This window comes from Oenanthe melanoleuca, chromosome 2, assembly GCF_029582105.1.
Source record: "Oenanthe melanoleuca isolate GR-GAL-2019-014 chromosome 2, OMel1.0, whole genome shotgun sequence".
NCBI classification, from domain to species: Eukaryota; Metazoa; Chordata; class Aves; order Passeriformes; family Muscicapidae; genus Oenanthe; species Oenanthe melanoleuca.
This window is the reverse complement of record NC_079335.1, coordinates 70,900,433-70,926,823: the sequence shown is the minus strand read 5'-3', so window position 1 is coordinate 70,926,823 and position 26,391 is coordinate 70,900,433. Positions and strand designations below refer to the sequence as shown.

The 26,391-nt window shown below is 37.6% G+C and overlaps 1 protein-coding gene across 4 annotated transcripts in view; it reads left to right on the top strand.

Moving 5' to 3' along the window:
- CTNND2 (catenin delta 2) overlaps nucleotides 1-26,391 on the top strand; it is a 511,553-nt gene that overhangs the window by 416,433 nt on the left and 68,729 nt on the right. For all 4 annotated transcript variants that reach the window (XM_056485067.1, XM_056485066.1, XM_056485065.1 and 1 more), the window contains exons 13-15: nucleotides 2,271-2,456; nucleotides 12,258-12,431; nucleotides 24,353-24,503. In XM_056485067.1, coding sequence (XP_056341042.1) covers nucleotides 2,271-2,456; nucleotides 12,258-12,431; nucleotides 24,353-24,503 — 511 coding nt within the window. The remainder of the gene's footprint in view (nucleotides 1-2,270; nucleotides 2,457-12,257; nucleotides 12,432-24,352; nucleotides 24,504-26,391) is intronic.

Genomic DNA, 26,391 nt, shown 5'->3' with positions numbered 1-26,391 from the left:
CCCCTAGGAATCACAGGAGAGCAGCCTTTTATGTAGCAAGGTTTTAAAGCCCACTGGGTTTGCATTTCCAAATAATACTTCACAGAGTTGTCTGTGGACCCCCATGGGTTTATAGATTAGAGAGGAATAATGTCCAGGCATCTCTGGTCACTACCTGAATCAAATAGGTGAAATTTGCCTGTGAATTCAGAGGACGGAGAGAGGAATTAAGAGAGCTTCATAGCATGAGGTGCTGGGTTAACAGCATGGCTTTGGTTTGTTGGTTTTTAAAGATACCAAAAAAGAAAACAAAAAAACCCTCAAAACACACAAAAAATCCCACAACCCATTAGCCTGTGATCAGTTTTCCATTAATAGAAGTTTAGTAGAGGCATGCTTGGAGGACACTCACCCACAAGGCACAATACCTGGCAGGGTGTTTGCCTGACCAGGGTTGGGGGCAAACTTGGCTGTCACCAGCCCCCAGTATCCCACCCAGACACTTCCTGCATAGCAGCCCCCAAACACAGGGGTGTTTTTTCAGAGGAGCTTAAATGTAGCTAGAGTAGAAAAACTAGTGAACTTGTACTTAGCCCCCTTATGATGGAACTGAAAACAGAGTAAGGAATACAAGAATCCTTAAAAGTCAGGGAAGAGTGAAGTCAGTCCAGCTGTGTAGTAAGAACCAGATTTCTTGGCTTCTAGGAGGTTACCTTAATAGAGAAGGTGTTGGTTGCATTTGAGCCTTGGAAGTTTGCTTATCAGTTTTTAGATTTAAGGTAACATTGTCCGTGTGAGGAACGCAGCTTACGTTTTCCACAATATTAGAATTTTAAATGCAAAAATTATGATTTGTGAAAAGGAAAAAAATTTTAGTATTCTAATCAACAAATGCAAAGATTCAACTTCAGCATGCTATAACAAAATTGAATAAAATTCATGTTAAAAAAATGAGAGGCAGCAAACTTTAAAAAATAAATGGGGTGTTTGCAAAGCTTTCAGCTATAAAAGGTGCACTAAGAACACTTTCTAGACACAGACACACACATACATATTTCTACATGTGTTTATATATTTGGCAGAAATTTCAAATTAGTACAAGTGTATTGAAAAATTGTGATATTTCATCTATGTTAAAAATTAGAAATATAAATATTCCTGTATATATTGAATTCGATATCACCTCTGGAACTTCGTGTCATCACTAAAAGCATGTGCTGAATGCATACCTGGCAGAAGTTCATGCTGTACATGAAATAAAACAAAGCCCCATCTCTTTGCCTCACTAGTGAATATGGCAGAATACTTCAGAGCTGAAGGCCTCACAGTCACTCCATTCTGGGTTAATGGAGCAAAAGAGCTGGGATGTAGTGGCTATTGCATTTTATCTCCATGGAGCATTAGGAACAGTTGAAATAAATATAAATAGATAGAGAGTGGCTTTTTTAACCATGCTTTCCTTGTGTGCAGAAAATTAAGCTCATATCCTCCTTATTTAGGGATAATCAAATGAAATTGAACCAACTCTATGAGTAGGTTTCACGTCTAAACTGAGCTTCTTTTAGACTTGGAGAAATTAGGTTGAATTACAAGATAATTTTCCTCCACTGAGTCTCATCCATTTATGGATTCCTGCTTGCATCTTCTACAGAAGGCACAAGCTATTAGGGGGATAAATGGATGAAAGGGAAAGGCTTCATACAAGGTATCTGTCTGCAGCCTGGCTAGAAGCAGTAAAAGCAGCAAGACAAATTTCTAGTCCTAAGTCTGGGACTGGAGAAACATCATATGTTTATGCTAGAAGTACTTGTGAAATGGAACTCAGATCCCAATTTTATGGCAATTTACATAGAATTTTTGCCAGAAAATAGGTTATTTCTGGTTTTAAAAGGACAAAACCCAGAATCTATTGCCATTTTCGATTTGTAGCATTTTCTATTCACTGAGGTGGGAGTTTTTGGGCATTTGGAGTGTTCAGATTCTCTTGATCACGTTTTGCTTCGACATCTGTTTCGCATGGTGCTTCAGTGTAAAATTTAGAGCAACAATTAAAAAACTCCCAGAAAAGTATTTTCCAGACTACTAATTTGTTACCATGAAAATTTCTGAATCTCTTAACCTATTTTTACCTGGGGAACACTCTGAAATGTGCACATAAGAATTGTCCTGGGGAAATGCACATGCAAAGACAGATGAAATTCCTCTGCTTCATATTCAGAGTGAGCAAGGGCAGGATTTTAATCCTTTTCTGGTTTTGTTTTCTGTATTTTTCTTTTTGTCATACTTTTCAGACCGTTGAAAACTGTGTGTGCATTTTGAGGAACCTCTCATACAGGCTAGCTGCAGAAACATCTCAGGGACAGCAGATGGGAACAGATGAACTTGATGGATTACTCTGTGGTGATGCCAATGGAAAAGACGCAGAGAGTTCAGGGTGCTGGGGGAAGAAGAAGAAGAAAAAGAAATCACAAGATCAGGTAATGAAAGTTATTTGCAGCTGTGTTGTGAGTAGTTGAAGTGCCCATCATTTAAAATGTAAATAATTAATGCACTGTATTAGAAATTAAATGCATGATGCATAATATACAAAACTCTTGCCCTTGTTAATTAGCTGAGAGCTTAAAGCAGAATATAGCTCTGGAGTAATGAACTGTGTTTGCTTGAGATATTGTACATTATGTGGTGTGCACCTGGAAACTGTAATCATGGGTACACTCTGAATGCCATAAATCCATAAAATGCTCTTTAAAAGGAAGCCATTTCTCATGAAAAGTGTAATCTGCATATACTTTACACTGTACTTCCACAGAGCCACGTGTCTGTAGAAAGGCTTTGATGCAAACAAACATCAGGCTTATATTTATGCACTCACTTGTTTCAAAGTTAGTCTTGTACCATATCTCTACACATTGGGAGAAAACTGTACAGGACTGAATCAAGGAATATGAGTGAATGTTATAAAAGCATTCATATTTTGATATATTTAATATTGTTACCTAAGTAAAATTGAAAAGCAGAGTCTTGATTGCTTCCTCAAGTTATTTGACAGGTTATAATTTTAGGTGGGTTCATTTTTAAAGTGTATTTATCTCCATTTTTGTCCTATAAAGAACTTAAAATTTGGGGAATACTGACAGTTTTGTTGCAGAGAAAGACACTGTTGTATCAGTACACACAGCAAATGGCAGTAAGAATGGCTACTGATTTTTGGGCTTTTTCAGACAGCCTGTGCTGGCAGCAGTAAGTTTTCCAGCTCTTCGTACACTAAGTCACTTTTTTGCATTGTAGTTTGTTTCTGTTTCAGATTGCTCAAAGAAAATATTTATTTGAGTAAGCAATTAAGTGCACGGGGTATTTGAGTAAATGATGTAAACCAGTACTAAAAATGTTCCCGAGTTCCTCAAGCCAAATTATGTCAATGTGGATAAGTTATAGCAACATTACTAAGCTAAAACTTGGATACTGAAAAATGCAGCATTCATGACTAGTAAGACTAATTTCACCTACTCTTGTGGTTAAACGCCCCATCATCAGATAACTTGAATTTATTATGGTCTTTTGTTGGTATTCCTGTATTAGGCTACTGTGAGACTAAAAATGTCAAAGCAAACTAATTTTACCCTGTATAAAGTAGTCATCATCCCTGTTGCTGAATTGACATTTCACACGCTGTGCTTGCAGTTATTCAGAGTGCAGAAGCAAAAAATTGCGTGTTTGGATATGAATGTGTCACACTGCAACTTGGCTTGCTCTTTGGTGCTCTGTTTACTAACACATGCACACACTCACTATCTAAAGTCTTTTTTATGTCTTCCTTGTCTATTTCTTCTGTGACTTTTGGATCTCAGATTCATAGTTTTAACTCTGTACTGTTGACTCTTTCAGTATTCCCATAGGGCTTCTCTGTACTTTAATGGTTCCCTTAAAAACATGTTTTTGCTCCTCCAGGCCAAAGAACTGAGTTCTTTTGGCCGACTATATTTACATTGTACATGCTTTTCCCTGCTCTTAGATATTTTTTGTCTGTTTCTGTGAGTGCTCATTTTCAGCATGTTGTATGTGAAAGGTCTCCTCAGAGCTGTTAGTGTTGGCTTCATGGAAGAGTTTAATTTTTTTAAATCCAAAGAGTAATAAAGCTACACACATATTTTCAGGTTTATGATCACTAGGCTTTTCTATGGCAATGACATAAATTTACTCTTTCCAGAAATGATTCTGTTGTGCATAGGACTGCTTTGTATTACAAGTATTAGAAACATTTTTCTAATGGTATTTTCTTCTTTAATCTAGTTTCCTTTAAATCCAGACATCCTACTTCATCTTGCCATATTCAAATGCTCACATGTGGATATTATTCAGTTCAGGAATTTTAAGGGGGCCTTGTGAGCCTTCTTCGGGTTATTTTCACCCCATAATCCTCAACTGTTGTGGAACATTCCAAATGATTTGAAGTATATTATCAAATTAATGTATTATCAAGTTAACTAGAGTGCCACTAAAAGCAATAGCAGCAAGATCACTGTGCCAGAAACAGGTCTCCCAACTTACCCTCAAAAATGGAAAAGCAATATTTTTCATGTAACCACATTTATATCAATAGCCTAAAATAACTCCAGCTGTGATAAGGGTAAATGTATTTTTTTTTCCCATTTATATTGCAAAAATAAGTACAGAAGTATATTCAGAGGCACTTGTCCAGTGTGGACACAATTGTCCAGTTGTGTAAAGAGATTTGTTCTTTCTGCTTCTTTGTCTTCATGGTTCCTTTAATACTTGAGAGTTTTATCTTTTTGGGCAAAGCACAGGGCACAGGCACATCTCTGATACCTCAGTACTGGGGAGTTGTATCCACTCTATGGTTGCTTCATTTTGCATCCCCAGAAAATATGTGTTCAGGGTATAGGTACTTTTTTCTTTTTTTGGCAATGCGTGGGGTTTTTTGAATTACAACATTCCTGTTTCAGTCTTTCTCAGAAAATAAGATGTACAAAAAGTGTGGAGAAAAAAAATGTTCAGATTTCAGTGAATGCAAATTTGAATTTTTCCTATTACACTATGGCTGTAACTTCATTTCGTCATTATTATGTGTATTTTCTTGAACTCCATTTGTGCATTTATGAGGTAGTTTTTACTTTTTGGATAAAAGTATTAGTAAAAAAAAAAGTAGAAAAACTATTGTAGTTTCAAAAGAAAAATAGATGTATCATTTTAGACAAAAGATGTGGATGAAGATGCAGTTTTCTGTACTTAAGAAAAAATATCTCACAGAGCAGGAGGTTTGTTTCATAAAACAGTAGAAACTTGATATTAAAGTCACTTTCTCATGGGTTTTCTCTATAATGAAAGTACAAGTTAATTTCTTCTTTTTGTAACTTAGGGAGCAAGTATCTCAAATTTTTCTAAGTCATGTTTCAGTTGTAATCACGTGTAAATTGCTTGAAGGAAAGAACAGAATTGAGTGGTAGTATAAGATGTGTCTTCTTTCAAAGGCCTTTCAAGAACAAACTGGAAATTATTTTTTATTAATGACATCAGTTGTCTATCAGTTGTTATAATGGCAACTTCTGTACATCTTGGAATCAAGTAAGATGTGTCTTTGTTCAGATCATAGGTCTAATGACACCTTTTAAATTACTTTATTTAGAGAGTTCCCTTAGGATCACAGGAAACAAGTGTTCTCCACATCTCAGAATACAGGTGGGTGGTGTTAAAATAGCCTGCAATCATTTCACCAGAGCTGAGAGAGGTTCCTGAGGCATCTGCTTTGTCACACAAATTGAATGTTAGAGGAGGCCCAAACCTTCTGAGGGTTTGTGATAAAATCTAAGCATAGCACTGGTTTTATCTATGAAAACACAGCCAAACTTCTCTTTGGGCCTCAGAAAAAATAAGTGAAACTAACCTGACTTCAGTCTCAAGCCTCTAGGGCTGTAATTCTGTGCTGTTTTGTTAGTTGTTCTCTGCTGCTTACCTGTGATCAGCTGGTACTGAACCCTCACCCCAATAAGCTCTCCAACCACAGACCCTTCATCTCTGACTAGGACCTTGTAGACATCAACCTCTCTTGTATTGTGTCATTCTTCAAATGGAAACTGATTCTTCAGCTGCTGAAAATGTTCGTGCTGCTGGCATGCTCACTGCTGCCAACGGGTTTATTCTTTGAGCTGTATGAGAAACAAGGATTATGACAAAAAGCAGTTAGGGCAAATCAGGTGTATGGTCCCACTTCAAAAAAAGCCTGTCAGGGAGTTGTCATTAATCCTTATTTTATTTCTTGTTATGCAGCCCATTATGTATGCATGTGGTGCAGTTTCATTTATTTTCCTTTCTTCCCTAAGACAAACTGGTTGTCTTCTTGGCTTCATGCTCTTCTTGAGTTCCCCATCTGTGATCATTCTTGTCAAACCAGAATCTAGCCCAAAGTCTGTTTTTTGATTGGAAGTGACACTCCTGAAATGAGCCTGACCTTCTTTTTCACCTTCTGTCAGGAGCCTTAAGGTATAACAGCAACATTTCAAGTTATATATCATTAAGAATTGACTGGCACACCTCTTTAGCATGCTTGCTAAATGGCCTATAAATTCTTCATTCTAGATGAAATAGCAGGTTTAAGGCAATAATATTTCAAAAAGCATAAAAAATAAACCTGCCAGATATCTCTTTTCATGTTGTGAGACCAGTATTTTTCCAAGTATTCTTCGTACTCTGCCAAGCTATACCCAGCTAAGGCACAGAAACAGAGAAATGGTGGCAGCTCCTGGGTTTAACCAAGGATTTGAACTGTGATTAGGGATGAAAGGCTGTGTTGCCAATACAATATGTTGTCCTTGCTCTGAAAGAATATTATTTCCACTTGTTGCTTCCTCATCTTGCACGAGGTGGTTATGTCAAATGTTGAGTAGCAAGAATCAGCTGTCTTGAGCAATTCCTTACAGAGCTTTTTGAAAACCATTTCTACTTTCTTGCTTGCCTACACAGCATCTTCCATATACTCTGTGAGCCTCTCAGTGTCACGTACGGCCAATTTGTTTTCAAAGTCAAAACTGCAGGGTTATTAAATATAATTTGTATTTGTCAGTTTGTGAAATGTACTGCAAAGCCAGTTAGCTTCAGCTTCCTGTGGAGAAAAGAAGAGCATGCAGTGACATGCCAAGGACTGTTTTCCCAGCTTTAACTCCATTCTCTTTCGTTTGCAAAGGGTCTGTTTTTAAGCAAAGAGAAAATGCACAGATTGGATTCATATTTTTTTCTTAGCTAAGCATAATATTAAAAAAGTTTAATAAAGGCACTGGCAATTATTTTAAGAGCGTAATGTATAATGTAAAGTACAATTTATTAATATCTGAGATTAATTATAATGATTCAATACATTGAAATTCTTTGAAAGCATTTCAAACACCTTTTCTATAATAGTAAAAGTTGTTGCATCAAACTGGGGAGGGTACCATTATTTATGCAATGAGTTCTGCTCTCTCCCACTATGCTCCTGTAAGTCTCTGTATCAGTTTAACACCTGCATTTATATTCACCACCTTTATTTAGGCCTGGATATCTAAACTGAAGTTTGACTTGATGTAAACAGTGGTATTCTTGCCTGCTTAGGGTCAGCTGCATGGATTCTGAATCAAGCTCTGTGACTTGGATGTATTTTTGTTGCTGAATTTCTGATTTCTGCTCTTGACAGCATTAGCCAATTCACCTCTTGAACCAAAGTGTCCAAAAGAGGTTGTTGGACTGACATGTCTAGAGAGAGCTGGCAGAGACTGTCACAGCCACTAAGACATGCAGGATGAGATACCAGTGTCTTCTTAGGTGGCCTGTTAATTTAAAAGTCTTTGGCATTTCAGAAATGGTTTTAATAAGCACTGTGTAATTGCTCATATGAATTTTGTCACTGCTGCTTCAAGGAGCATAACTACAGTGTTATCAGACTATGCCAAATGTCTAGGATCATTGGAGAGAGATCTAGATGGTTTTAGACATTCCTGGGGTTTGTTTTAATTTTTCCCTAGATTTTTTTAGTAGTGGTATTTTATATATTTAGTAGTAGGTATTTTGTACAGATTGGGGGAAAGGAGGTATTCATATGTAATAAATTAAAATAAAACACTGTTGTTTTGTTATCACAGGAAAACCTATTGTCATGTGATACCTATTTAAAAGCAAACCCCACCAATTTAAGGTTGTTACTACAAACCTCGAAATCTGCAGAGTGTACTTCTCTTGCTAAGTTGAAGCCTTCCCACATATTTAGTACAATTGCACTACAAATATGGATTTACTTTCATTAAAATTAGAAAGGTGGTAGTGGATAATCTGTTGTGCGGCACAGGAGAGCATCTCGATTAGTGATCTTCTCCTCTCCTTACAATTATGAAAATTTGGAAATTTTATTAAAGTACTCTTACTATCAAAAGTCTGTTGTTCTTAAAAGATCTTGGTATTGGGCTTTTTATTTTTCTTGCCTTTCATCCTTTTTCTGCACCAGTCTTGGGAAATGAGAGATTTGTATCTCACCCACGTAACAAGCAGTTTGTCAGCGTCAACCACAATATATGTGGGTAATTTCAGCTGAAGGAGGGAAGCCTGGAAGGAATATTTGTTTATGACTTCTTTTTTTTCTCCTTAGTATAAGCTAGGAAGAGTAATTGCATGTTGGTCTCTTTTTCAGAAACTCCTACTGCAGCCTCAGTCTATTTTAAATAGACCTTCCTGATCATTCCTGATGGGCTGTAACAGTACAGTAACTCTTCCAGTAATTTACTGGGTGGAGGTGTTTACTGGGTGAGGATGCTGCCTCAACTCATTACAGCTCATTAATATTTAGCAATGCAAACTGCAAAGCAACTTCTGCCACCATGCCTTAATCCCTATTTTAGATATGGACTCTAATACCACTTGGGGAAGTTTTTTTTTTTTTTTTTTTTTTTTTGCTAAGGTGATTGATATTATGAAATACAAAATAAATGAATGAAGATCAAGCAAATCTCCTTTGCAATGGTTTCTCTGCTTACTTTTGTCAGTTCTGCATGCCCTGCAGCAGTTGGGCAGTACAGATTCAGGTACTGGTCTGAGCTACACAAAAGACACCAGAAGCCACTCAGCCCTACAGTGAAGAGGCTGCCCTAGGCACAACAGGTGTTGTGGTTTAACCCCAGTCAGCAGCCAAACCCACACAGGCACTCACTCAGTGGGGTGGGGACGAAGAGGAAAGAGAGGGAGAAAACACTTGGGTTGAAGTAAAAGCTCTTTAGTGGGGAAAGCAAAAGCCACACCTGCAAGCAAAGCAAAGGAAGGAATTCATTCATGCTCCCCATGGGCAGGCATGAACACTTCCCATCTTCAGCCATCCCCTGGAAACAGGGCTCCATCATGCATAATGATTTGGCTAAACAAACCCCATCCCTCCGAATGTCCTCCCTTTCTTCTTGTTCCCCATAGCTTTGTATTCTGAGCATGACACCATGTGGTATGGAATGTCTCCTTGGTCAGTTGGGGTCAGCTGTCCTGGCTGTATTCCCTCCCAACTCTGTGCATCCCCATTCTCCTTGCTGATGGGGTGGGATGAGGAGCAGAAAAGGCTTGTGTCAGTGTTACTCCGCGGTGACTAAAACATCCCTGAGTTATCAACACTGTTTCCAGCACAAATCCAAAACATGACCCCACACCAACTACTGTAAAGGTGTAATTACCCCAGCCAAAATCAGCAGTGTGGTGAACAGTCACACTCACCCTGTGCAGCCACAGCTGGGCACACACACTGAAGAGCAGTGCAGGACATTTTCCAGGGTCACTGAATTTCCTGTGCTTTCACTGCACATGCATGTGTGCTACCAGTGATTTTCATCATTACTACAGGGACTCAGGCATCACAGCATCTTGGGAAGAAGGTCTCCCCTCACAGTTGGTGATAAATTAGTGCAATCATGCTGAAAGTGAGTTGCAAGAAGGGCAGGGAAATGCAGTAATTTGTCTCCTTTCTTTTTTTTAATGTTTTCTCATTACTGGGCAGAATGGCAAAACAACATTAAATATTAATTTATCTGCTAGATCATTTCTAGTGCTTTATATGTACCAGCACAGCATGAACATGTATATAGGGCTCTGTTTATGTCAGCTGATTTTCAGTAGTCCTTGGAATTGTAAGAGTGGAAATAGCTGAGCAGAAAAATAAAATTATACCCCCACATAGGCATAAACCCCCTCACATGGGCAGATCAGATATATTTGATGCATTTCATGTGCTTTGTCCTTGAAATAATATACCCTGTGCAAACACTCTTCAGTTGCATAATGCATAATTTGTGCAAGTTGGAATGAGACAAGTGAAGACTTGAGTTGGTGCCCTTGGACATCTCAAGTCATTCATTAGTGGACTTACAAAACCTAAACCTGCTGTGAGGTCAGATTTGACCTGTAAGATATGTCTCTCATTTGTTTTCCAAAAAAATTCTGACAGTGTGAATGATTGAATTCTGAGAGTTAAAATAAGAAGCAGGCTTTAATGTATTTTTTATGAGCTGGAAAGAACTCATTTCTGGCAAGGCTTGTGATTTATAAGGAGGAGACAGAAGAACTGAGTCACATGCACTGAAAACAATCTATTGGTTTAAAGGCAGGAATTTATTAAAAATTTCAAAGACACAGTCCCATAACAGTGTAATGTGAAGGCATTGTTTCTCCAGAAGGCATTTGTCCTCTACTTTCTCAACCATCACTGGGTATTGCTGTGCCAATCCTTTTAAACTATGATAACATTTGTCCAGCATAGTGAGTTTCACATCTGAGCTGCTTTCTGGTTTTTGGTAACTGCTCCTGTGTGTGAAATGGTTCCTCTAGCTTTCCACTTTGGTGTTTGTTCTGCTTCAATTTAGAAAAAAATAGCGTGTTTCATTCCTAAAGGTATTAATCAAACAAAACTTTGTTGAAATTGAGTTAGATGTTATTGGGGAAGATTTGATTGATTGTCCCTTAAAATATATGTATTTTATTTTTAAAGTTAGTGTAAATAAAATTATGGTTAATGCATCCTGAAAACAAAAGGTTCTAGGTCTTTCCCAGTGCAAGTATTATTGTACATTCATAACTAGTTAAATTAACTGTTGCAGATTTAAACCAGGAGTTAATTTGATTTATGCTATAATTGTATGTTTAATAGATGTTTAATGTTATAGTATAGATTTATTTTTTTTTATATAGACACAATAATCTCTAACCCAAGGTACTAAAAGATTTACTTTTTATTGTAGTATGCAATGTGGACATGTCAGAGGTGTTAGAAAAGATATTTTGTTAAAAAGTTAAGGCTTGTTCCTAACATGGCACTAGGGCCATGAATTATTAAAATTTCCTTATATGTAAAAAAAAAAAAAAAAAAACACAACAAAGAAAACCCAATAAATACAATAAATATAGAAGTAGATTTTAATTTAAAATTTTATTGAAAGTGCGTTTCACATCTTACTTTTGTTTAAAAGGCAAAAGGAAAGTCTGTGTATTTTCCTTTGAAATGTTTCATACATAGGTGCAAGTGTTGTGTGTTCCACTGGGGGGAGAATCCCTGTCCTCCTGGAATAAAGCATTTATTTCTGGTAAGAGTGGGTTTTCTGCAGTAGCCTACCCACTGTTCAGGTTTAAATATTACACGTTTTGAATCTCAGACTTGGGTTGTTTTTCATGGCAAAACGCTGTGTGTGGTGAGAGGAACAGTGTGTTTCATGACAGCTGGTTCTACCAATTCTCAGACCACACAGCTGGCTAGCTGAATAGCTCCTGCACTCTCCTTGTGACAAGCCAGAAGTTTTGTCATTGAGGAAGACTGGTCACACCTGTGCCTTTTATGGGATGGAGGGCTCATGGCTGTGAATGATACCATTTTCCATAGTAGAATTTTGTGTTGTTTTTCCTCTCATGGGATGAGAGAGAATGAGGAGAAATGAAAAGGATGTGAAAAGAAAATCTCCCCATGCAAGTTCTAGATTTGCCTCTTAGGATAACGTTCATTGGTTTGTTCCCACACAAAGAAATACATGCAGTGTAAAGTGTTTTTGTTATGTCAGCTAGCTAAAACATTGGGATTTCTGCCAATCTTACAGCTTGTCTGTAAGGAATGTTGACTAGGAAATTTGCTTCATCCATGAAGAATCACATGATATGCAAAAATTGAGAACATCTGGTTATGGGCAGATGCCTTCACAGATGTTCCAGTTTCAACTGAGGCAATTCTCAAATGTATTTCACTGTTCCTTGCTGACAATCTGATTTGTGCTTTCCAACAGTGGGATGGCGTAGGACCTCTCCCAGACTGTGCAGAACCACCCAAAGGAATCCAGATGCTGTGGCACCCTTCAATAGTCAAACCCTACCTCACACTTCTTTCTGAGTGCTCAAATCCAGACACGCTGGAGGGGGCAGCAGGGGCACTGCAGAACTTGGCTGCTGGGAGTTGGAAGGTAGGAATATTAACCCAATACATATTTCCTCTTCAGTCCTGAAACCACCCTTCAGCTGACGGCAGGTTGGTGATATAAATGTATCTAATTGCTTCTGGAAGTGGAATAACCTTCTGTTCTCATAGAACTCTCTGAAGTCAAGTTTGAGATAGTATTTCAAGTCCTAGGTAGTCATATCATAGCAAATGTCAGCATACAGCAGCAAAGATCACATCAGTCAAGTCAAGTATGAAAAATTGCCACTGAAAACCAATATCCAAGTGTGGAGAATGAGGAGAAGCAGTTCTTTGTGAACCTGGGTGTCAGAGCCATGAAAAATGAGCCAAAAATGCCACCAGTGGCAATCAAATGAAACCAAGTTGTTTTGTCACTGCTGAAACTGATTGACATTCTGTCCCTTAGGAGAAGCCAGAGCAAGATATAAATGATGTGATGCCAAAACAAGTAATCTTAGCACCTACTTTTCTTGAAAATAAGGCATTATTAAAGCACATTCATAATATGATTAATTATATACGATCGAGGAAAGATGCAATCAAGGCTCTGTACTCTGGCTAATCCTATTTTTCTATAGGAAAAAACTACATTAAAAAACACCATTTTTCTTCTATGTATTATTTCCAGTATGTCAAGTAAAAAATTAAAGAAAATACTTGCAAATTTAGAACAGATCAGTAATATTCAAGTTAACATTGAACTTTGTTTACTTTTTAGGGCAACTTCGTGATGGTAAAGTAGTTTAATTGGGTGAAAGTACTCTTTAATCCTATGGTGTAACTAGATTGCATTGATTTTAAATCAAATTCTCAGCGGGAATTTTTCTCTTTACAATGAAAACAGTCATGTTAGGGAAAATGCACTGATCAAAGTTATGTCTCAGAAGGTATCCTATTGGGTTTTAAGCAGTTGGGCATTCATATGTGATATGTAAATACCAATTTAATTAGGCATTCATTTTGAAATGTTAGCGCTGACACTAAGAAATTTTCTTTTTCCCATAAAGTTTTATTGGAAGTTGGGTTGGCACACTCACTAGCTCTTCCAAAGCATGTGATGGTTTGTTTTTTTACAGTTGGGTTCCACCAGACTTATGTCTTCAGCTGTTGCAATCAGTGGCATGTAAAATGATTTAACAAAATATCTGTTAGGTGTTTTTTTTTGTCCTGTGTAAGCACTGTGCCTGAAAATCATTATGGTTTTATTATTCTCATGTTATAGACTGCTTCAGATGGTGTAATCCTGGCAGAGAAAAGCAATAAATGTGTTCTATCCATCTGGGAATGGGTGTAGCCCTGGTCCAAATGAGAAAATAGTGCATACATGTTTGCCAGGACTAATAGAAGTGCTAAAATGCAAGTGGTGTCCCTCCTCTCATTTCTAATAAATCTATATACCTGTCATCCTTTAGTTGGCAGAAGTGTATAGGAAGAGGAAGGGAGGCCCTGCAGAGCTCTTTGGCGAGTGCTGGCTTAGAAAAACTGTTTTTGGACTTTAATACTATCTGTGCTGATACCATGGGAAAAGCTGAGCTGTTCTCATATTGCTCTATTTTTCTAAAGATTCACCAATTCTATTACAAGGGATGTGCAGACACAGAATGAATATCCTTAATTTCACATGTCATACTAGCCATTTTTGTGAGGAGAGTAATCCTCTTTGGGGATTACATAAGCATTGATGTTTCCACCTTTTGACCTCTCCTTTCCACTGCTGCAGTTCAGATATAAAATGACTGAAATAAAAGATAGAAAACTCTTAAAAGAAGAGGTTATTCCTAAGAGAGATTTAATTTTTTTTAGTTCCTCCAACAAATGGTAATTGTATAAAGAATATAAATTATTTTTTTACTTGAATTCTTTCAAGAAGAACTTTATGATGGAATAAAAGAAGAGCAAACTGTATGAAGATAAACAATGTTGCTATTAATATTAATAGCAATAGCAGTTGTGAGGTTTTTTCCAATTAGCATTATTTTAATGCCAGAAGAATCACAGACTATTTGAAGCACCCAGCCTACCGGGTATGCTCGCACACTACAGAAGATACAGTCTCTTCTGGAAAAAAATGAAATGCAGTTGCATAATTCTTTCCTAGCTGTTTCACCCTTTTGGTTCCTCTGGTACAAAGCTGTCTAATCCTCTTGGGTGGCCAAGAGGTAATATTTTAACACAGGCAGTGCTTAGCCAGTGTTACTACATAGGGAAAGTGAGCAGATAAAAGGAAGACTGAGTAATTTTAAAAAAATAAAAAGTTGTGTAGGGGATTTAGATAAATGTCTACCACTAGAATTAACAGACGATATGTGTCTAAATCCCCTAGACTGCTTTGGAGAATTTCAGGCACAAAAAGAAAGCAGCAATATGTAGCTTTAAGGATTAATAACTCAGAAGGGCTGGAAGTTTTCATTATTTCAGGGAATATAGTTTCTCAGGGATACATACACATAAAATCAACACATGCACATGGTGAAACATAATCTGTAGGACATTTTTAGCAATGCTTCAGTTGCAGGAATTCCTTCTAAAGCCTAATGCTAACAGAAAAAAGTGTGACATACTTATATTTATGTACAATTTTTCTATGTCAAAATGAAACACTTTGGACTAAGGTCTTGACATATATTACCCATCTGTGAAGTAAAACTTGGGAGTTTTTTATAATGACTAATAAGATATGTGGTCAGTGAAATTACTATTTGACCAAGCACAGTCTGCAACAAATAAAAAAGGGTCATCTTGGTGGCAAATACATTAAGAGATCCAAATGAAGATTTGTCAATAAAACAGGATACTGATTCTGAGGTATGAGGAAGAATATTTTCAATGTGAAAATTTCACCTGGCATAATATATGACTGTGTATCTTGACTTTAGTGTATATTCTGGTTTTGAAAAAGACTTAACAGCTTGTATACAAAGCAGAACTCATTTTGGAAGATGCTGTTTCAGATAAACACAGACATTTGTTCATTTCACTGTTCTGCATCAATATGTCATCACATAAGGAGGACACTGGTATTGGAATCTGAAGGAGAAGAACCTTCTCTGTCATGGAAAATTACATGCATATCCTCACAGAGATACATTTTTGTTCATGTGCTTTCTTGATGCATCTATGAAAAATAGGCTTAGCCCTTCTGGAATGATATTTCTGGAGACAGCCAATTTGTAAGTCTTTTGGGAAAACTGGACAAATTAACATTTTCCACATGGCTGCCAGGGTATCACATTGCCTAAGGTCTAACTGCTGCCCTGCACAGTGACCTGTGGCACCAGCAGGGGGGTCACTGCATGTCCCCCTCCTGACAGGGCTGGTGGCTGCCACAACTGCACACTCCAAGCACAGTGCTGCTACCTGACAGCAGTGGGGCAATTTGTCAGCCCTGGATCTGCACCCACCTACCACCTTCTGCAGAGCTCCACTGCTACATGTAAGGGTTGCTGTTTTAGAGAAGTCATCACTTCCCAAAACATTTTATCCCATCAAATCATGACCATGGTAATTTCATGGTATCCTGAACATCCTGCAGACAGAAGGAACAACACATGAAAAGCATGACCATTGGTTTTGACTTTGCTTCCTCTCATTGCCACTCTAAGTTGTTGTTTTTTTTTTTTTTCAAAGAATAAGCTTTTTGTAATTATGCTTAATATGAACTTGAATATTAAAGCTGCTTAGAAATATGAAATAATAAAACTAGGGAAACACTTTCCTCATCAATCTTAGCTGGAGTTTTCCCTGAACAAATAAGGTTTGAGACATGCCATTGGAAGCAGTGCAAACTCTTTATTTCCCATTAGGTATTAACTTTCACTGGGAGTTCTGTTATTTTTCTTCACCACTTAATTTGTGTTTAACCAAATTTGTGCAAAAATGTAGAATAAGAAAAAAGGAGACTTTCTGACTCCCTCAGCTCTATTCTGAAGACAGTTGCCTGCTTCTTAAGAAATCTCTCCCACTATAACTCTTCAAACCAGAAGTTCTTTCTGCAACCTCATATAATTTTTTTAATGCCTTGGATAGAAAAAATTTCATGGTTTAAAATTACAAGAGTGATCCTGTAAAAGATTATCTTTTTATATGTAGTCTGGCATTAGTACTTCTTCTCAGATGGTGAAAATAAAAGTGCTGAGTTCTTTTTAGTTTTCACCTTGGTCAATTGGCTATTAACACATTAAATCTCCTGAGCCTGTAAAAAGTTATATGCAAAATGTCCTCGAGTTAACAATGTCAAGCATCCAAGGTTATGTCCCTTCTGAATAAAATTTCCCTCTCAGGAAGAAAGGAAATATTAGGATATCTGCTTATTACTGCATCTGTGTATATGTATCTGACAGCTGAATTTAGGCTGATGTCAGTTTATCTGCCAGATATATTTCAAGACCTATGGCTCTGAACTCACAGAATCACGAAGGAGCTAAGGTTGGCAGGGACCTCTGGAGGTCATCTGGTCCAACCCCTGCTTAAGCAAGGCTACCTAGAGCCATGGTGCCATGCTTGGGACCACGTCCAGATGGTTTTCTGAATGTGTCCAAGGCTGGAGACTCTACAACCTCTCTGGGCAACCTGTGCCAGTGCTCAATCCCACTCACAAGTGAAAAAGCAATTCCTGTTGTTCTGCAAAAGTCCTGTGTTTCAGTTATTGGCCATTGTCTCTGGTCCTGTATTACCTTTTCTATTACATGTAGTTGGTAACGCAGTGTTATCACCACAAGTGGCATTTCCTTCATTTTATCAAACTCTTAAAAATAATTTCTTCTTTCATATGATCCTTTAGAAAATACTATCATGACTTACATAGGCAATGCCTGTCTTTCAAAACCAGGAAACAAGATTTACTCTTTATTCTAGCAACACAATGGCTTACATTCGAACAGATAGCACACCTGCTCTGGGCCTTGGTTAGTCCCTTCTGTGCACTCAGTCTTCTGTCTCAGTTAGTTTACAGGCTCTCTGAATTCCTTCATCTGCTTTAATGACAGGATGGCCAACTTCCTTTTGCACACTATTGCTGATACAAGCCAAGATGCCCTTGGCCTGCTGGGCCACTTTCTGACCAGTCTGGCCCAGCCTGTAGCACTGTATGGGGTTGTGATCCAAGAGCAAGAGGATTAGGTACCTCAGCCTTTTCCTCATCCCCTGCAACAATACAGGAATGAGATTCTCCTTAGCCTTCTTTTTATTGGTGCTGTATTTATAGAAACAACTTTGTTGTCTTTTACAGCAGTAGCCAGATTAAATTCTAGCTTAGGACTTTGGCTCTTCTGATTTTCTCCCTGAACCCTGAGAACATGCATGTAGTTCTCTTGAGCTCTCTTCTTCCAAAGGGGAGGGAAAAATTCTGCTCATTTTTCCCTGAGCTCCAGCAAAGCTCTTTGTTCAACCAAGCAGCTGCTCTTCCCACTGGCTCATCTGGGATGAGCATACAGGGATGACATGTTCCTGTCAGCAACAGGAACAAGCTTTTAAGATTTCCTACTTGACAATTGTCTAGCCTTCCTGGACTTCTTTGCTCTTCAGTACTGTCTCCCAAGGTACTCTGTGAACCAGTCTCCAACATAGCCCAAAGTTTGTTTTCTGCAAGTCCAAGGTGTCAGTTCTGCTGACCCTCCTCCTTTCTTATCCTTTGACAGTAATGTGAGGAGCAAGTGTTGGTTTGTTGAGGTCAGTATCAGTCTCATGAAATTATAGCGTTCCTTGGCTGGTTCTTTCTAGCTCCTCTCCTTTCTGTTCCATGTTTGATCAGACTCAGAAGGAAATTAGGCTTTTTGGTTAGACTACTGAATGTCCCTGCCTTTGATCCCTAGTACACAGGTACAATACCCATGTGAATGGGGTTTATGTGTCATTGGCTTGATCTCTTGAGATAGATTAGATGCTATCTTGGTCTTTGTTCCTTAGACAAGCAACTGCATTTATTTTGTTAATTCCACACTAGGGAAATCTGACTCTCATAGGAGCAAGAGCTCCATTAAGTAAATTATTAGATAAGGAAACTGGAAACATAAAAGGGACCAATTTAGACACAAGGTCAGTGCAGCTGCTTCAAAGAGTAGTATGAGAAAGAGTTTCAAGCTCCTTACTATCCAGACACTTGAAGATAATGAGTAATTATTTTCTAAAGCAACAGACATCTAGGTTATCAATCTTCTCTTATCAGGCAAGGACATATTGTGGGTTCCTTGTCAGACTTTTCTGATGACTCTAGTTATTTCTGTATTAACCCTCTGAAGTTTCATCAGACTGTTCCAGGAGAAAGTTGTTTTTTTTTATTGCAGTGAAAAGACTTACTTTCATTTTCTCAAAAATAGTAGTATTATTAATCTTTATGTGATAGAACGCAGAAGACCTCTTATAACATCCTATGTTATCAACAAAGCCAATTTTTTAAATAACCAGTGCTTCATTCTGCAAGATTTCCAGTGCTTTATTCTGTCAGGAATTCCTACCTGGGTAGAAACACCTCATAAATGAGGCAGCATCAATTGTCAAAGGGAGATGTATTGGCTCTAGGGGACAGAAGACAAAATTGAAGGGACAGGACGGTATTTAAAAAGCAGGACCTGCTGCTGCAAACACTTGTATCACAGACATCATGAGGAAATCACCATGGACATCTGTATGTGGAACAGGAGCACAGTAGTTCATAGTGGCTTCATGTTCAAAGTAATCCCTTACTATACGTGGTTTTCTTCCCATGAGATGTGTCACTTTTGTCTCAAATCTTTTCTTCTTTAATTATGTTAGTTGCAATGTTTGGAAAACTGATTGTAGAAGTTCTCAGATAATTTTGGAAACACAATACCTATTTGTACTGCAGAATCAAGAATGATGAGGTACAGGGGCAGTTTCTCCCTGTTTTACCTCCCTGTTTAAGATAACTTCTGTTAATACACTTTTATTTTTCTCTAGTTTATTTATTTAACTTTGTATCTTTATCCACTGGATTTTTTTCTTTCCTCTTTAAGCTTGACTATGTTTGTAGAGCAAGAGAAGAGTAACCAGTTAATACTTTTCTCTTGTCCCAACACAAAGATATAGAGAACTTACTGGTAGTATACCAGAAGGGATCATTTCTGACAACAGTACACTGCAGTCAGGGGGTAGAAAGTCCTTGGGAAGTCTCTTTCTGCTCTCTCCAGAAACTGCAGAAAGTTAACAAAGATTTCAGAGCTTTGCTCTCTGTCAGGTCGTGTGACTTCTTAGGGATCCAAACAGAGTTGAGTAAAGTAGATCTGTAACTTTCAAAATTAAAAATATTTCCTCTTTTTTTCCTCATAGGTATATTATATTGAGTCTGATCAGACATAGACAAATATTAATCTTTAATTACTCATTGATCTTTGATTATTCAACATGCAGTTCTCTTTCATGGTCTGCTATTTTACTGCTATTAGCATGGACTCTTCCTAATCCTTTCTTAGCAGACCTAAAGTATTTCTAATCTTCCTGGTACTCTAGTTTGCTGGGTAATTTAGTTTGCTTTGTCATGCCTGCTGCCCTGATTTAGCTCCCATGTTGTAGTTTATGTGGCAGTAGTTCCCTTTAATATTCAGTAATTCAATATTCTTTGGTCACAGTGTTGATCTGTACCAATACAATCCAAATTCTAGTCAAAGCTGAAGTATGTGATGAAATACTCTGAAGATACTTCGGAAACACTGATGTCAACGGCAGAAAAGTGAATCCATTCAAAGTGTCAAGTGTATACAGTTGTTGGTATTTCTTGCATTTTAGAGGGAAATTTATTTTGGTAGTTTTTTTCTCTTTCATATTATGATGGAAGTTTCTTCATTGTTCAGTTTGGTCTCCTGTGTTGCTGCTTCATAGGGAAATAAAGAAAACCATATGAAACACCAAAAGGAGTTAACTGAATAAATGCTTTTCGGTTTTTCTGAAAAATAGAAATGAGTTTTATCTAGAGTAATTACTCTTTTCTTGAGTTTCAGCGTAATATAATCTTAAATCCCTAAAGGCATTCACTTCTGCAAATAGTAACTGACAAACAAAAAAATAATTTGCAGGTTTACTCTATTTTTCTACCTAATTACTGTGATGAAAATAAAAAGGAAACTGCTAATGAAAGTGGACATAGAGCTCTACTATGTACCTTCAAAGTGATGTGTAGTAGTTATGCCCCCTGAATTCTATTATTGGTAAAGTGTATTCATGCACAGACTGTGGCTCCTTTGCTTGTCTCTGATAATTTAGCCTCAATCTGATGCAACAACAATGACTTTATTTTATTTTCTAGCTGCTTGTTCCTGCTAAAGTGTTTGCTGTTCCCACAGGAATGCTTTAGCTTTGCAAACTGAACAGCTATTTGATCGTTCACACTGCCACTATTTTGTGCAGTAACAGGATGATTAAGCATATTAGCAGAGTGCCTCATTTACTTACTGATAGGCAACAAACCCTTTGTCTCTTTTCTTTTTTATGATTTTTCATCTCTTCGCTTTTATACTTCACTGAGCTCGTATTAGCAATTGACCCAGAGTGTGGAAATGCAGGCACTCCACAATGGCTTGAGGCAAACAGAAGGATCATCAGTATACACAAGGCTGAATCAATTTCTCCATTCTCTGCAAGAATGAAATAGCCTTCTGAGGCATCTCAATTTGAGCTGTCCTGAAATCCACACAGCACAGCGTAATTGCTTGCAGAGACTTGTCCTAATTGGCAGCTTAAGGAAAGATAACCAGACAGTTCATACCACTTTCCACATGGAAGGTTCTCAAGAGACCATTGGAACAATTAAAAGCGTTTCTCTCTTTCTGCCTAAGGTTCATGATTTGAAACAGCAGATGAAATTATAACAAATCTCATATTGAGGAGTCTGTGAGCTTTTCCCAAAGTGGATGACATCCTCTGGATAAAGACAGCTTGGGAGGGAGAGTAGTACACAGGGGAGAGGAGAGGTTTTGTACATAACTTTTTTGTAGTCCTCCTCCCATTGTTTTATATGTATGTGTGCATGTGTGCAACTGTAAAACATTATATCTGGATCTTTCCCCTGTGAAAGCTTGGAGCTCTGTTTTTTTTACTGTTGTAATCAAATTAATTGGTTCATTACAGATCCTGAAGGCTTACATGTCATCTATTTAGTAAGGAGGTTTATATTTTCTCTTTTTCTGTCATACTGAGTTATTTCAGTGTTTCTCCTACAATATCTCCTACTCTCCCTAGGTTTAAAAGCAAAACATTCCCTAATTTGTTCCTCTTAAACTTTTGGGTTGGAATGGGTGATGAAAATACTACATCCTAAGAAATCTGTTGTAAACCTGGCTTTATGAAACAAGTGCTTATGTTTTCTCTTGGTAGGTGACTAAAAAAAAATCAAAGGAAAGTTGTTTACTGAGGTTTTAGTATGGAGGTTTTTAAATTGTAGTGAATAATCTACAGGATCATTTTTGATTCTGCTTGGTATTGAATAGACACAGATAAGCTTTTTTGTCTCAAAACAAACACCCCCACTGGTTCCCATGTAGCCCATTTTAGAGATGCTACATCTATGATGTACTTCTGCAATGAACAACAGCATCTTTCAGAATATTCTCAGCTAGCTTGAACTCTCACCTCAACCAGACAGGCTCACTTCTTTCTCAAAATATTCTCACTGCTACCTTGAACTCTCATGCTGGTGGTCACCTTGTAATCACAGCAGACTCAACAGATGCTTCCCCTGGGAGAGATGTACAAAATACAGCATTTTTTAAGTGCAAGGAGGTATTGCTCGTTTCTCAGCTGCAGGTGAGAATGCATCTAACTGGCAGGTAAATACATATTTATTAAACCAGGAAGGTTAGAAATATCCATTTGTTGTTTCCATAGCATCCTTTATATTGAAGATCTCATTAAAATCAAGGTATAGGAAAGAAACTATTTTTCAGAAAATACTTCCTGTTAAACCCATTTATCCTTAAGATCTGTTTTAGTTTTATATCCGATGGTCTTCCTATACTCTGGTGCTAGAGAAGAGACTGGAGAAGAGAGCATAGAATAAGATCAATCAGGAGTCCTGCTATCACTTATGTCCCCTAAGCTGTTTGCTTTGCTGCACAAAATGACAGCACATTTATGTTTTAGACAGATTATTGTGCTCAAGAATTCTGAGAACTCCTTGTCCAACTTAAATGACTAGAAAGCTTATCATAACCATTATCACTTTCATCTACGGCAAAATCCAGCCAACTGGCTTTTGTATGCACAGTTACTACAGAGGAGAATTAATAAAAAAATACTCTTTAAATACTTGTTATTTACTTTTTTCCCAATTTCCCCTGAATTATATCACCTGGAATGAATTTGCACTTTATACATTGCAGCACTGTAGTTCTTGTCTATCTCCATATCTACTGTTTTTATCATAAGTATATATTCTGGTTTTTGCTGTTCAGGGCATGTATCCTATACAAACAGATGCTTTTAAAATGAGCTCCTCAGCTGGGGTAAGCAGAGGCCATATGCAGGGGTTAAGCATGGTCTGCTGACAGCGAATGTGCTAACCTTTTTTGGTTTTGCTCTGCCTGGCTATGGAGTAATGCTATTGCAATGTAGTTATTCTTTACAGTGAGATGTCTTTGCCAAAAGAGAAGGGCCATCTAGATAATCCTAAGGCTTATCATCCTAGTTTCTGAAATAGTTGGAATATTTCAAAAGCAAAGACCTTCCAGAACTTGTCTTCACCTTCCAGGTACAATGGCAAGATAAGTGTCCATGCCATAGCACTGAAAGGGAGGAGACGTTCTGCATCAATAATTTCTTTTCAACTGTCAGTACAAGAAGCATGAATGTGAACTTTATGTAAATTCCAGAGAAGAGACCATGAAGTGAAAGGAATGTATGTGTGCCTGTGGATGGCTTGTTTTGAAGAGGGCTATTCTGAAGAGACCTGTACATCCCCAAGTGTTCAAACATCCTAACTTTGGCAGTACCATTATACTTTAAACCCACAAGATCACAGCTGCTGTCTTGTTTACATGTTTTGCAACTGCTGGAGATAACAGTGGAATGGAAAACAGGGTGGTATAACTGATCTTTCACCCCTTCATGTGCTGGGAACCCCAAGTTTTGCAGCTCTGTATGGACCTTCAGCACGCCGCACAGATCCCTTGCTCACTGACATGGTGAGCTCCTAAAGGGTTTCTTAAAAGTAAACAACTCTATTCATCATTTCTGTTGTCAAATAAAAAGGATGTTTACATGAGAACATACTGCTCGCTTTGCTACAAAGACAAGGCTGTGCCGAGGATGTCATGACCAGCTGCCGAGTGGGAGATGCCTACAGGCTTCTGTGGTAGAATCAACCTGTAGGTTTATCCTGCAGCCACATGGTACCTGCAGCCAGGCACAGCACAGGCACACACCACCTTCCAGTCAGCTCTTGAGAGAATCACTAACACTTCAATGTACAATAGTGTTCCAGTTAGGATCGCTACAGCTGCCAAAGCCAGGCATGTAGTTACTTCTGAACAAGTTAACGATCACAAGAGAAATGATAATGGTTTGTAGACTGAATAATTCTTATGGTAACAACAAAGAATACTCAGACCTCTTGAACTTGCTTTGTAATGCATATTTTGTACAATAAATGTTGTTGGTTTAGCAGTAAACAAGCATCATTAGATGTTGCATACAAAACACTGGTGAAAAGTGAGTCATCTGCAGGCTTGGGATGTGTAAATGTAACCAGGTGTGCTGGGAGTGAAGTCAATTCACTTAATCGCTTAATTTCTCTGTCACCATTAAAAAAAATTTGGATTGCCAAATCAAGTGTTGCCTAGCATCATCAATGCAATTATTTCCACTCTTTGGAGTCTTGCATCCAGATGCTTCTGTTAGCCCTTACTCTGCTGTGAGCTCAGATGCCTCACTGTCTGTGGTGGATTCCTCATGTTCCCTCTCTCTCCCCGTGTTTTGCAGTGGTCAGTGTACATCCGTGCTGCTGTCCGCAAGGAGAAAGGATTGCCAATACTGGTGGAGCTGCTGCGGATAGACAATGACCGGGTGGTGTGTGCAGTTGCTACAGCTTTACGAAACATGGCCTTAGATGTCAGAAATAAAGAGTTAATAGGTATGTTCTTTCTAAACAATCTATATATATTGTGGGTTTGGGGATTTTTTTTTTTTCCCAGTTTGCAGCAGAATGAGCACAATGGAAATTTCTGTAATTCTTTCTCTGGTGTGTCATATTCAAATTTTATGTGACACCTTGCTAGTATATATAAGTAATCGTTAAATTAATTAAACATCATGCAATGTTTCTTGATCTCTCATGCTGTAATCTCTGTAAGAAAAGCAATGGCTTTGTTCTGCTTTAGCATTTCATTCTTAGGCTGGCAGTAGCACTTGCATCTTCCAGAGCAAGGATGATCCAAGCAGAGCACCCTCTCCTGATCCTCAGATTACCTATTGCAAGTAACTTTGGAGTCATGAAGTAACAAGTCATAGGAATTTTAAGAAGCTTACAGTAATTTACTGGGCAGATTAGTAGCTCCAGCAAGAGAACTGGGAGACTCTTGCTTTACTAACAAATATGCTGTTAAGGAAAAGAACAATAATTTATGTAAATTGTTGTCCCTGAATTCTGATTGTATGGTAAGCACACATCTGGGGGTTTGAACATGTTTTATTTTGTTCAGGCATTTGGTGGGCTTTTTTTAACTGAAATTCATCCAAACACTGTGGGTCATTCGGCTTTTATTTTCATATTGAAAAATAATAATTTCCTTGATTTTTAATTATTTCAACGATCATAATCAATTTATTTCTATTTCTGTACATGAAGAGCATATTTTCTGTTAATTTTTCCTAACTTGTTGATCTGTTATAATTACAGCATATTTCTTCCTTGCTTTTAATTACAGAATTATATAAATAGATAATATGATCATAATGTTTATTATATGCATCTAGTGCTATCTTAGGGTTAATGCTTCATTACAGCAGTTCTCTGGAAATTGTTAAAACAAGGCAATCACTCCTCTCATATTGGGAGGAGTGTCTCATTGTACTAATGTTCCCAGATCTGCAAATTTCATTTAGGAATGTAACAATATACATTTAAAATTGAGCTGTGTTAATCTGATGTGCCATTCAAAATACTGGTCAAATTATGGATAGTAAATTTGCACAACCTCAACATTTTAATATTTTATTAAATTCTTAAAGAACACATCATAAAAGCAAAGATAAATTATAAAAATGTGGGACCATTTGGTTGAATATAATAGCCTAATATATTTATTTACGTAGCCAGCTAATAATAGCTGTAGAGTGCTGCTCTGATTTATGTTATTTGTAGAGTTATTCTGAGAAACTGTACTTCATAATTGCAATAATAATTTGCTGCAGCTTAAAAACAGTCCAGACATGCCAATATGACAGGGGAGTTATGATTGTAATTCTTGAACCATTTCAGCTGTGATCTTTGTATGTTCATTTCTTTGGCTTTCATCATTGAACTTCAAAGAAACAGTAATAGCGGTCATTACTGCTCTTGTTCTCCAGTATTTTTTAGTAAATAGGGCCTATTAGAGAGCTGATTTTTAGAAATGCTAAACATCAGCAGTGGTCAAGGATTTCAACTCTTGTAGTCCATCCATTTTTGTGATATTGTACTTCCATGTATTGTGTATGTATTGCAGGATGCCTTAGCAGTTGTTTTGCAAAGGAAGCCTCAAAAGGAGCTTGTGCTTTATCATGGTAGTTCCTCAAGCATCCTTCTGCCTAGGCAAAATCAACATGCTATTTATCTTTTCTCTTTCTGATTTTTGTTAGTGCATCAGGTTCTTGTGGTGACACACTCTGCCTCACAAGCTGGAATTTTCCCCTAAGATAACCTTTTCTAAAAGAGAAATTTCCAACTGTATGTATAGTAAAGTAACATAGCTAGAATTGAGCTGTTTGAGGGAGGGGTTAATTCCTTTTATTAAGTTTTCTTTTTAGTGGTGCTGTTGTTC